General features: G+C 43.1%; 1 protein-coding gene across 1 annotated transcript in view; it reads left to right on the forward strand.

The window, feature by feature from the left end:
- Nucleotides 1-12604, forward strand: part of HEXB (hexosaminidase subunit beta) — a 783731-nt gene that overhangs the window by 199475 nt on the left and 571652 nt on the right. Inside the window, exon 4 of the mRNA XM_044064438.1 lies at nt 1505-1615. Coding sequence (XP_043920373.1) covers nt 1505-1615 — 111 coding nt within the window. The remainder of the gene's footprint in view (nt 1-1504; nt 1616-12604) is intronic.

Here is a 12604-nt window from a genome sequence, read left to right on the forward strand (position 1 = left end):
GAGGCGTCTTAGTAGGTTTAGCATTTGAATGCATATTCCATCCTCTTCTGCTACAAAAACATCAGAAACTAAGACTTAACTTGTTAGCTACCTTACAGGCAATATTTAGCATTGAAAAGCGAAAGCTGCTTTCTCCCTTGGATAACTTCCAACAGAAGGAGCCCTATCTTATTCTCGCTCATCCCATTAATTGCATTAACACTGTATATTGATGAGGTTTTTATTATTTTTTAATTTTATTTAACATTTGTTTACGGGGAAAGTTCGACTTAGAATGAGCCAGTTTTCTGCAGAGCTCCCAGGGAGGAGGGTTACAGATACATTTTTGTTTTTTGCATATTAATGAGGATGTGAAAACTTTATGAAAAATTGTAAGTACCATAACAGAGAACGGAACAAGGACAGTTTTACTGAAAACTGGCCCAGCTCTTAAGCAAGATGAAGAATTGATTATGATCCAGGCAATTTTGATATTGATTAGTGACTTGAGTGCTGGAAGAGCTGGTTGGGTTGGATGAGAGGAAGCAGGCAGAAGCAGGCAGCAGATGTCAACTCGCCCATCCTGAGGGGGAGGCCGGCTGACTTGCTGCAAGATCAGCATGTACTTAAGAGAAAGGTGGCATGATATGCAGCAGATGTGTCAGGACATGTGCTTGGATTATCGAGCACATTTGTGTGGTAGTCTTCCTAGAGTGCGTGCAGGATTATGCATGCTAATGGGGGGAAGAATTGTGCAGGCCTTTGCATCTGCAAACATGCATGTCAGCCACCGAGAGAGAGTTAGGCATATAATTAAAAAAAAACCCAAAAAAAAAAAAACCCTGATAGTTGTTTGGATGGCATCCTCTTGCAATCTGCTGTCATCTCGCAGAGGAGGGAATGGGGTGATTAACTGCAGGACAGATGGTGGTTGGCAGGAAGTAGGAGTGAAAAAGTTAATTCCAACTGTAAATCGTGTCATCATTACCATAGTTTGCTTGAGTGTCACACTGAATGAAAGGGCATTTGGTCAGTGGCCTTTCTGTAGTATTTTCAGATGCCCGTGACTGTAGGAAGAAAATCTGGGGTGGTTGAGTTTTGAAGTCATGTCTTGCATTAGTAGCTAGCTTCACCATTGTGTCTGCTATGGCCTGCTGAGGTAGAAAGTTCCTTCACGAATGTCACATTGTATGCAGCTGAAACCAAAGCATGCTGGAAAATTTGTTCATAAACTAACAGTGTAAAAGGTAACCTAGTCAGTAGCCATTTGCAAATGCATTCTGAAGTTTTTCAGAAAGAGCATCCTTCAAACAGGAGTGATGTATTAAGTAGTTGCCATAAAATGGCTGCCCATCACCAAGGATAAAGACTATAGAAGTAAAACTGTAATGTTCCCTGCAAGGCTTTCTTCAGTGTAAACAAGTTTTGAAGACCGCTTAAGGTAAATGTGGTTTAATGATACTGCTGCACTTTTTGCCTTTCGTGGATTTTATTTATCCTGATTGTAATACTTTTTTTTGTTTAGTACCTCATCAACAAGTCTGAAATCACAGACTTCCCAAGGTTTACCCACAGAGGGATTTTGCTGGACTCTTCCAGACATTTCCTGCCGGTCAATGTCATATTGGCAAACCTGGTAAGTTAAGAGCACATCTCTGATTAACACGATTAATGTACACTTTGTATTGGAAAAGAAGATACCCGTCAATAGTAAATGATTATTGGAGTATTAGATTTGGCCTTTAATACGTGGGATATACAGTGTATCCTCCAGCAAAATGCTTGTTGCCTAGAACAGCTTACCAGTAGAGCTCCTTATTAGGAATGAGCCGTGAGGTCTTTTTTCCTCACTGACCATTATGACATTCCTTCACTTTATCACTGTTCTGGACCTCTCCTAATATAATCTGAGTGTTGTCCTGTAATAGTAGCTGAATCTACCATTTAATTTTTTGTGTGTAAACACCTTCCCCTTCAGAGCAGCTTTATATAGTAGAAGAAAAAAAATGGTGTGTCCATGCAGCCTATAAATGTAATCAACTGTGGGCTCATGTAATGTCCCCAAAAACACTTTCAGCTTGGGTTCTGATTAAGTCCAGTATTTGAAAGGATGAAAGCACTTAACCAATGTTATTGTGTTCATTAAATTTTTCTATCACTACCATCCAACCCTGTTCTCCTTGGAGAATTTGTTTAGTGGGACAGAGCTGAGAGGGTGTTTGGGAACACTACAGGAGCCTACTTTGGTGTGTTTTCCAACTTTATACAGTAACCTGCTATGGTTTTGTTTTGATGTGTTAGTGACGGTTGTGTCTACTAAGCTTTGGAAACCACTTAGTTCTCTTAAAAATGTTTTCTGTATGTAATCTTATGGAAGACTGTTTATTGAAATGAAGTTTGTGTAAATCATTTGACCTTCAAAATGATTAGAATTCTGTGAATTCCTAAAAGTCAAATACCTAGTTATGTCTTATGGTGACTGGAATGAATCTTAGAATCGGATATACAGGGTCCTGGTGCTTTTCTAGTAAATAATGTGACTCTTGTCAAACATGTTGCTTGCCTTCATCAGCATCCTCTCCATTGACCATCTTGTACCCATTCATTTCCATGTGTAGCCGCTATGGTCTCAGACTACATGGACAGCAAGAAGAGTGCCAGTAGCAGTTATATGGAGGAGCTTATTTTTCATATGTTTTGTAAATTGTTTTAACATGCAGGCATACAGGTGTCCAAGCACAAGCAGGTTTGCATGTTTACACATGCTTCTCCACTTACTGAAATTTAGCTATTTCTCACATCAGTTGATACTAGGTGGCATAATTGTTGAGGTCTTTGCCTCTCGTACACAAGGTACAAGGTTTGATCCTGACTAGCGTCCAGAGCCTGTTTGGAGCTTGTATGTTCTCCCTGTGTCTCTGTGGCGTTCCTCCCAAAAACATGATGAGTGTTTCCATTTCAAACTCATCCAAGCATGGAGTTGAGTAGCAGCACAGACTTTAGATGGTATCTATAGGGGGATGAGTTGTATAGACAAAAACTTAGGGCATCTACTGTGGTGCTCAGCATCCTCAAGACAGGACAACATGGATCACAGAATGCATGCTAAGGAAGGGCTAGCCACTCATTGGTGTAAAATATTTGGTCATTTTGACTAATCACCAAGTAGGCATGGGTATTTGCCACTGATAAGTAGGTTGAGGACCTGGCTTACTCTGACCTATGCCAGAGACCCATGCTAATGGTGGGATGAGTGCATGTACTTCTGTTGGTTAGTGTGCATGCCATAAAACCCATCAGCCCTGGGTCACTGAGCTACTGGGCCAACTGGTGTCCAGCTTGCCCAGCTTGGGTTACCTGGGATAGCTCTGTTAAGCAAAAGCTGGATGTAAAACTAATCAACTTGCCAAACCTAAACTAAGAATTGGTACACTCCATGTAGATTCAGTGACAGGATGCAACTTGGAAGTGGATGACTTGATGGTAAAGAGGCAGCTGGACATCCTATGTAGAAGCCAAGGTGGAAGGACAGTGCAGCAAAGCCACTTGGCGTGTGATCCATTGTTTACTACTCGGGAGGCGATCAGACTAGAAATGGTGTGGGAATTGTGGTGAGGGAGAGACTTCAGAAGACAGTGAAGGATGTGACAGAGCCATGGCAGTCAAACTCCAATGTAAGGATATGGTACTGTTCATAATCTCTGCCGATGCCCCACAGCATGGTTGTGATACTGAGGAAATGAGTGCATTCAGACATGAGTTGCAGGACAACATGAATTGATGATAATGGGTGACCTAACTGCACATATCTGGGTGGACGGAACAGGATATGAAGACTCGCTGGGTCCACATGGGTGAGGCAACAGCAATAAAGGAGAGGCTATTCTAAACTTCTGTCTGGCAAATGCCTTGTAGGTGGCCGACACATGGTTCAGAAAGAGAGATGGTCACAAGATCACGTACAAAAGTGGCCAACATGCAACTCTGGTAGATTTCCTTCTAGTAAGAAAAGGGCACTGGGGTAGAACGAGTGATTGCAAAGTCATCCCCAGTGATGCAGTTTGCCCACAGCATAAACCACTGGTTGCCACAGTTGGCTGCAAGCAGTAGTCAAAGAAGGCTCTAATGTCGAGAGACCAGACTGAAGACTTGGAAGTTAGCAGGAAAAAAAGCACAACACTTCAAGGCATTTCTCAGGGCTCTAGTGTCTCAAGAAGAAGAGGATGTAGGTTTAGCTGAAGAATGGCAGTGCCTGAAAACCGCATATGTGAGGACTACAGAATAAATATACTGCCAAGCCAGGTATGGAAATAGGGTACATAAGGGAAAACTGGTGGTGGAATGCAGAAGTCAAGGAAGTCATCAAAAAGGAGTGCAGGAAAAAGTGGGAGGTAAAAAAGATGAACCAGGCTAGGAAGGAATACTGGTTGGCTAACGAGGGGTCTAAGAGGGGGGTTGCAGTTGCAAATAACAAGGTATCAGAGGCACTCTACCAGCTTCTGGAAAGTGACTCAGTAAATGGCACAAGAAACTCTATCAGGTTGCAAGGCAATGGTAGATAAAGAAATTGACACCCTTCGTAAGGGATGCCAGCAACAACCTACTCACCAGTCCATAGGACATCAAAGGCAGATGGAAAGAGTACTTCCAACAGCTTCTGAATGATGAAGAACCCACAGAAGTTGTACTGCCCAAGCCAAAGCCTATAGTGAAAGGCGTAGCCCACCCTAGAGGAAGTAAGAACAATTCCTGCCAGGAAAGATAAATACTCTGGCAGATGAACTAAGCAGAAACCTCATGGATCCCCACGAGTGGAAATTGGATCCACAAGTCTTCAGCATGATAACAAGGAAATGGGGATGCCCAGATGTAGATCTAGTTGCCTCTCCTCACAACTACCAACTAAAAAGATTCTGCACAAAGACTTATCACAGACAAGCATGGAAAGTGGGCGCCCTATCTTTCAGCTGGAAAAGCTTAGCAGTATATGCCTTTCCTCCACTGCCTCTCCTCCCCAAGGTACTCCTAAAGGTCGGACAGGAGAAGCCAAAGATGATACTAATTGCCCCAGACTGGCCCCGCCAGTACTGGTATCCAATCCTAAGGAACTTGTCTCAATGCTCGGCTTGGACCTTGCCTCAGATACCTCATCTACTGTCCCAACAAAACAATCCGATCCTGCACAGCCAACTAAAGACCTTAAATCTGGCAGCATGGCGGATAATGTAGTCATACAAAACGCGCCTCTCACTAAAGCTGTGATGGATGTCATTTTTGAGGCCAGAAGGCCTAGTACCAGAAAATCTTACGCTGGAAAGTGGAAGAGATTCTGTGCTTGGAACCAGGCACAAGGAATTGACACAGCTATACCAAATATTCCTCAGATTTTGCAATACTTAACTGAGATGCTGGACAAAGGCCTATCCTTCTCATCAATTAAAATTCATGCTTCTGCCATTTCGGCTCATTAAAATACAGAGCCATCAATCTTTTCTCATCCTTTAAGCCAGTACCTCAGAGGAGCCAAAAACTTAAGGCCTCCAAGGAGATCACCAATACCTGCATAGGACCTCAATTATGTCTTGGAAATACTCACCCTGCCACCTTTTGAGCCAGCCACTACAGCCGACATAAAGTTTTTATCTTGGAAAACGGCTCTCCTCCTAGCAATAACCTCTGCAAGACGAGTCTCAGAGCTACAGGCACTCATGGCTGTGGAACCTTTTATCATTTTTTTATCCAGACAGTAATTCTTTGAGGACAAACCTGACATTTATGCCTAAGGTAGTGTCCAGTGTGGCCCTTAACCATACTATTCATCTGCCTACTTTTTATCCAAACCCACAGAATAAGGGGGAGAGCATTCTGCATTCTTTGGACATACACAGACAGTTACGCTTCTACTTGAACAGAACCAAAGCTTTAAGAAAGACAGAGCAACTACTAGTGGCATATGCTGCAGGATCACAAGGAAAGGCCATCTCAAAGCAGACTATTTCAAAGTGGATAGGCCACTGCATTCGTTTCTGCTATTCACAACATGGCAAGCCAGTACCTAAGGGCATTAGGCCACATTCAACCAGAGCAGCAGCCACTTCAGCAGCCTTCCTCAGGGGAGTACCAACCAAAGACATTTTAGAGGCTGCTACCTGGAGTTCAGTGCACACCTTTACAAAGCACTGTCATGTACCACTCTACTCTAAATCCAGGGCAGGCTTTGCCACTGCAGTTTTGCAGGACCTCATAGCCACTCCTAATGCTATTTAGCTTCAGCCTCCCAGCCATAGCTTTGGGATTCAACCCAAGTGTAATGACTGCAACAATGAAACACGAAGAACATAGTACAGTTGTGTACACTTACCATAAATGTAGATGTTCAAGTGTATTCACTGTTGCAGTCCAGGTTACCCACCCACCATCCCCCATATCTTTGCTGGAACTTATCTGCACTTCTCTAATCTATACAACCTATGTGGTGTATTTGGTTGTAGATGAAGGTATAATATATTTTGGTGCATGTATGTTTTATTGACATATTTTTAGCCTACCCTTTTGGGGGCACCTGACATCTGGGGCAAGAAAAACTGAAGAAAATGGCGTTGGCTGTGTCTTTAATACCCCTGGCGCACTGACGTCAGGGAAGAGGCGACAGCAACCGACGCCGGATCTAGACTTTGGAATTCAGGCCGACTGAGGGTAGCCTACCAGCAGGATAACCCAAGTGTAATGACTGCAACAGTGAATACACTCTAACATCTACATTTATGGTTATGTGTAGACAACTGTACTTTATTGCTTTACTCTTCAGTTTGTAGCAATGCATGTGTTAGTTTATATAATCATATAATCATGCATGTATTAGTATATATAATCAGTTTCTCATGTTCAGCATATTCATATTTTCATTTCTGGCTTAACGTTGGGAGTCCTTCCTTTGGCATGAAAAAAAGTAAAATTTCTAGCAGCCATTACAAAATTACATTAAATTTATAGAGTAATGATTCTCAGTAGTTAGCATGGCGTCTTAATAACCTGAGGGGGAAACATGGAAACACATAATGCTTATAGCTCTTTATATCCCATCTCCAGGCTTATGTTTTGAGCCCTGACCTTCTATTGTATTCTAGCTGTGTAAACTGCCATTAAGCTAGGTTTGAGATGTTTTATTTATTTTAATAATCACATAATCCTACTAGATAAGTGTTTTTTTTTTGTTTGTTTTTTTTATATGTATACAGTATCAGTCCAAGAGCATACTGTAACAATGAATATGTGCTTGGCCAGGGTAACACAATAGAAATGTGGAGCATTTCCAAAGCATGCTTTTACACATGAAAAAAAATGGAAATGTACATTTTTTGGATCTGTGAAAGAAACCAATCCTTCTGTCTCAGCGGGGGTTACTTTGATTTTGATTTGGGGAATCTGCATAAAGCACAATTAAAAAGATTTTTGACAGATATTATAAAGGAGACAGCTATCTTCAAAAATTTAAACGGTCAGTAGTAGTCCATACTGCTCTTGTAGTCTTTATCTTAATTGATGGAATATTCATATTTATTTTATTTCTAGACCTTTCTTTAATATGGCAGAGTGTCAGGACTGTATGCACCTTCTGATGTGCTTTTGATAAGTTGATTGTTCCACCTATTCATTACATTATGTGGGCCTTCTACACTTCCTGTTCATTTTCCTCCTAGGAGGAACTTTCACCTCACCTTACTACATTCTGTTTTTGTGCTTGCTGTTTCACTGTTTTAGCATGTTTACAATTCTTTATGTAATTCTGGCTTTCATCTTAATGTGAAGCTGTCTACAAATCTGTATGCTTTTTCCACTGTTTAGACTAGTCATTAGTATTGTAGGCTTAGTAGTAGTGTTTGAGCGATGTTAACCTTTCATTTAAATATAATATAATGTTTTCTGTTTGCCTACTGTGTAACTCGAGAGCAAATCACCTAAACAGTCAGTGTTCCCAGAGTGAGTCTGAAAAAGGTCCATATGGATCAGTTCTACAGTGGTTAACAACTGCAAGCACGCCAACAAACTGTTGTATTGTCCACTGTTTCAGCAGTAACATTTTGAGACTTCTGGCACAGAAGGATCAACATCAGGCCTGACTTCCAGAGTTTACCTTTCATCACCTCACCAGATAAATATCACCCTCCCATCTAGATGTCAGCATGCTGATGGCATGAAATTAATTTTCAGCCTGAGCTTCTGTAATTCTTTCTTTCTGCAGTAAGAGTGCAAATTGATGAGCATCATGCCAGCGTTTGTTAGTCTGTCAGTTCAGCATGGTTTCAGAGATGTTCTTCGTGTTTCATTGTTGCAGTCATTACATTTGGGTAGTCTGCTGGCCCTCAGTCGGCCTGATTAATAAAGTCTTGGGTCTTGCGCCGGTTGCTGTCCCTACTTCCATGACTTCAGGTTGTCAGGGGTATAAAACATGCAGCTGGCGCCATTACATCAGTCTTTCTTGCTGCGCGGTGCCCGAAGCAGAAACGGATCGCAAGTGCCAGTCGTTAGACTCCTGAAATTTTCGTTTTTGAGTTTGAGGGACATCCAAAGCATAAATGCAAGCAAACTCCACCCCCCAACACAAACCAAATGACACATAGCCCACAAACTCAGTGTGCCACTCAACCACAGCCCATAAGGCATAATGTACCCAACACTCTAGTCATAGGTGACTCTACAGTCAGGCACACTGATGTTCCACTCACTAGACTAAACAAGGAGAAAGTTACTGTCAGCTGCCAGGATCCACCACATAACGCATGCACTCAGGTCACTCCACAATAAGTACAAATATGACACTGTCATTGTCCATGTTGGTGTGAATGACCTGAGACATACTTCCCTGGACTATATGAAAAGAGACATGGAGGAGCTCTCCGGTCTTGTATCCCAGGCAGGTATGACCCTAACCCTGAGTAGCATCCTGCCATCACCCAGAATGATACCACAATACAAGGACGAAATGATTGACTTCAACAATTGGCTAAGCTTCTGGTGCCATTCTAAGGGGATCCAGTATTTGCCTGGGACGACATGATCGACAGTCCACGATGCTTTGCCAGAGATGGCCTGCACCTGTCACCCTTAGGATTCCAGATACTGGCTAAGGCTCTTGCCACCCCTATAGTGCCTTTTTTAGGCAAGGTTCAAATGACAAATTCACCACCGTAACCGGAACAAGCAAGCAAAATCTGAGAGTAATGCTACTCAATGCTAGAAGTCTAAACCTCAAAATGCACTCACTCGAGGCACTCCTTAAAATGGAGAACATTGACATCTGTGCAGTGACAGAGACCTGGTTCAAATCTCCATAGAGCACCCCTGCATTACCAGGCTTCAATTCATACCACACCTTTTGGCCACCTAACCCAGAAAGAAGCACTAAAGGCGGAGGCGTGTCCATATTCATTAAGGATATCCACACCTCCAGGCCAGTTGCACAGCATAATGCATCCGAGATTATCCAAGTGCAACTAACTCTGGGCAAGACCGCAATCCAAATAGTAGCTTGCTACAGACCCCCCACCATGCTCCAGGATTCACACTACTCATCTCTTGATGCATTGGAAAGTATTAGGGTACAACCCAACACCCTAATAATGGGCGATTTCAACTACCCCACCATTAACTGGGAAAACTACTCCTGTACCAACTCTTTTTGCTCAACGCTTTCTAGAATTCATAAATTCCAACGCCTTGGATCAACTTATTCACACCCCCACCAGGGGCAGCAATATCCTAGACCTGGTCATTACCAACATGGGAAACCGGTGTTCCACACCAGAAGTCAATTCCTCGTTGGTCAGATCCGACCACAAGCTAATCAGCCTAGACATCCCACCCCCACCCCCAATTAGGGAAACCATTGTAAAAAACTTCTCCAAAGCCAACTTCACACTTCTTAAGACAGAAGTGGCAAACTTCATGACACCCATGCAGACGGACAATAGAGGTATGACTGCCGAATCCTACATAAATGCACTTTTTAAGCACTTACATGAGTGCATGGATCATGCTATCCCTAATAGAACCAATATGTCATTGTCCAAAAAAGGAAGCCAATGTGGTGGTCCTCTGCCATAAACAAACTCTACAACAGAAGAAAGAAACTGTTGCAAAAAAGAGTAAAATCCCATGACTGGAGGAACTCCCTGGTCAATCTCAGTAAGAAGCTGAGATCCCTAATAAAATCCTCCAAAGCTAGTTACGAAAACAAAATTGCCGCCGACTCTAAAGACAACCGCAAAGCATTCTCTAGCTATGTCAAGAATTTAAATGGGAACACACTGATCTGCTCTGAGTTACTGCACAATGGCACTAAATATACAGAACCAACTGATATTGCCAACATCCTAGCAGATAGGTTCAGTGCTAACTTTACCCCCCCTCTCACCCCCTAGAGGGCCCATCTCTATACCGGAAGAATGCAAAGTTCCTATAATCATGGCTGCACAGGTAAAAAAAAACACTCTCCAAAGCCAAGAACACAGCATCCATGGGACCTGACAATATCCCAGGCTGCGTTCTACACGAACTACAGAATGAACTGGCACCCTACCCAAGTACCATGTTCAATCATAGCCTCACATCTGGCTTTGTACCCACTGAATGGCACACCACGACGGTTAACCCACTCCACAAAGGGGGAGCCATTACAGACCCCGGGAACTACCGCCCCATTAGCCTGACGAGCCTGGTCTGCAAGGCCATGGAACATATCATTGTGGAACTCATAAACAAAGACATTGGTAATCTCCAAACTCTGGACCCTACTCAGTTTGGATTTGTAACAGGCAGATCATGTCTCCTAAACCTGATTGACTTCTTTGAAGCAGTCACCAAAGCCATAGATGAGGGTAAAATGGTTCACACAGCTTATCTGGATCTCACCAAGGCTTTCAACACCATCCCCCACTCTGAAATTACAGATAAGCTCACAAGATGGGTTGCCAACTGGCTCCTGGACAGAACCCACACTGTGAAAGCAGCGGATTCCAAATCTGACATCAGACCAGTGACAAGTGGAGTACCACAGGGTTCAGTCCCGGGTCCTCTCCTGTTTGGTATCTACTTCTCTGAAGTGCAGGCCAACACAGAAGGTCTTTAGCTAACAAAGTTTGCAGATGACTGCAAACTGGGAGCCATAATCGAAACTCCGAACGATGTGGGCAAACTACAAAAGGGCCTCACTGAGACAGATACCAGGTGTCAAAGCCATGGCCTGAAGCTCAGTGCCAAAAAGTGTATTGTCATCCCCTTTGGTAAAAACTATGTACCCATGAACTACCACATAGCTGGTAGTCTACTTAATGCAGAAAATGTGATGAGACCTTGGGACACAGGTGGACAGTAGGCTCTCCTTTGATAATCACATTGCCACAGTGGTCAGGAAATCCTTCTACGTGGCTCATCTCATCACAAAAGGATTCTCATCCAGAAAAAGAGGTCATTGTTCCCCTCTACTCATCACTCATTAGACCCATTATAGAGTACAACGCCCCTTTTGGTATGTACCTCACACGACATCTACAACAACTGGAAAGACCACAGACATACCTCACAAAGAGGATTACTGGCCTCAAACAGATGCCCTATGCAGACCGTCTCAAAAAACTACAGCTTTACTCCATCACATATCACCTACTCAGGGGCGATCTCTGCCTAACATACAAAGCTATGTCAAACCCAGAGCTGTTGGACATGCTCCACTTAAAGAAATCCCAATCCCTCCGAGCTACACGCTCTAGGGACCTAAACCTTGCCACCACAATAAACAGAACATGTTGGAGGGATAGATTCATGTCCCAGAGACTTTCCATACTCTGGAATAGACTACCTATCTGTCAAACAGAGCTCCTCATTAGCACTCTTCCAGAAAAATCTTGATTGGATGGGAAATGGGAAATTCACCCCTGGGATCACTTCTATGGCTCAGCTCGACAGGGGCACAGGAAAATAATTTGTTTGGGTGGCGAAAGCCAGGGTACATTTTTTGACTAGGCTTGTATGGGCCCTAGGGCCGATAGCCTAGTACCCACCTATAAAAGCTAAGTACCCCATTGGGGAAACTTTTTCTTGCTCCTTACCGATGTCAGTAAAAGTTATTAATTGCATTACTTGTGGGAAGCAAATACCTCATAAGGATTTTTATTTGTACTGTATTCCTTGCCTAGGCTCTGACCACAATGTGCCTTGCTGTCGGTTTTGTGCTAAATTTAATCAACGCACGATTAAACGTCTATATATTTTTGCTTCTAAATATTTTGGCCCAAGATTTAACTGTCCAGAAATGTCGTCTGTTAGCAATCAGACTACCAGAATACCTAAAAAAAAAAAACGCAAAGAAAAAGACAGACAGACCGTCAAGGTCCTAAACAGACTACGCTTCTCCTAAGCCAGTCGCCGGTACTCAGTGAGGCACTTTAGCAGCCCCTGATAGGCTACTTCTGATTCGCAGGCCTCTACTGAGACCCATTCGGAGTCTGGCATGCCACGAGATGCTTCAATTATGAACCTGCGGATGGCTCTACCTTAGATGGGTCCGGAGCCGCTGTGCAGGCACTGGCTTCTGAGGGTGTTTTCAGGCCTACAGATTTGTTGAGAC

This window comes from Protopterus annectens, chromosome 2.part2 (assembly GCF_019279795.1).
Source record: "Protopterus annectens isolate FY-2018-M chromosome 2.part2, PAN1.0, whole genome shotgun sequence".
Classification (NCBI taxonomy): Eukaryota; Metazoa; Chordata; order Ceratodontiformes; family Protopteridae; genus Protopterus; species Protopterus annectens.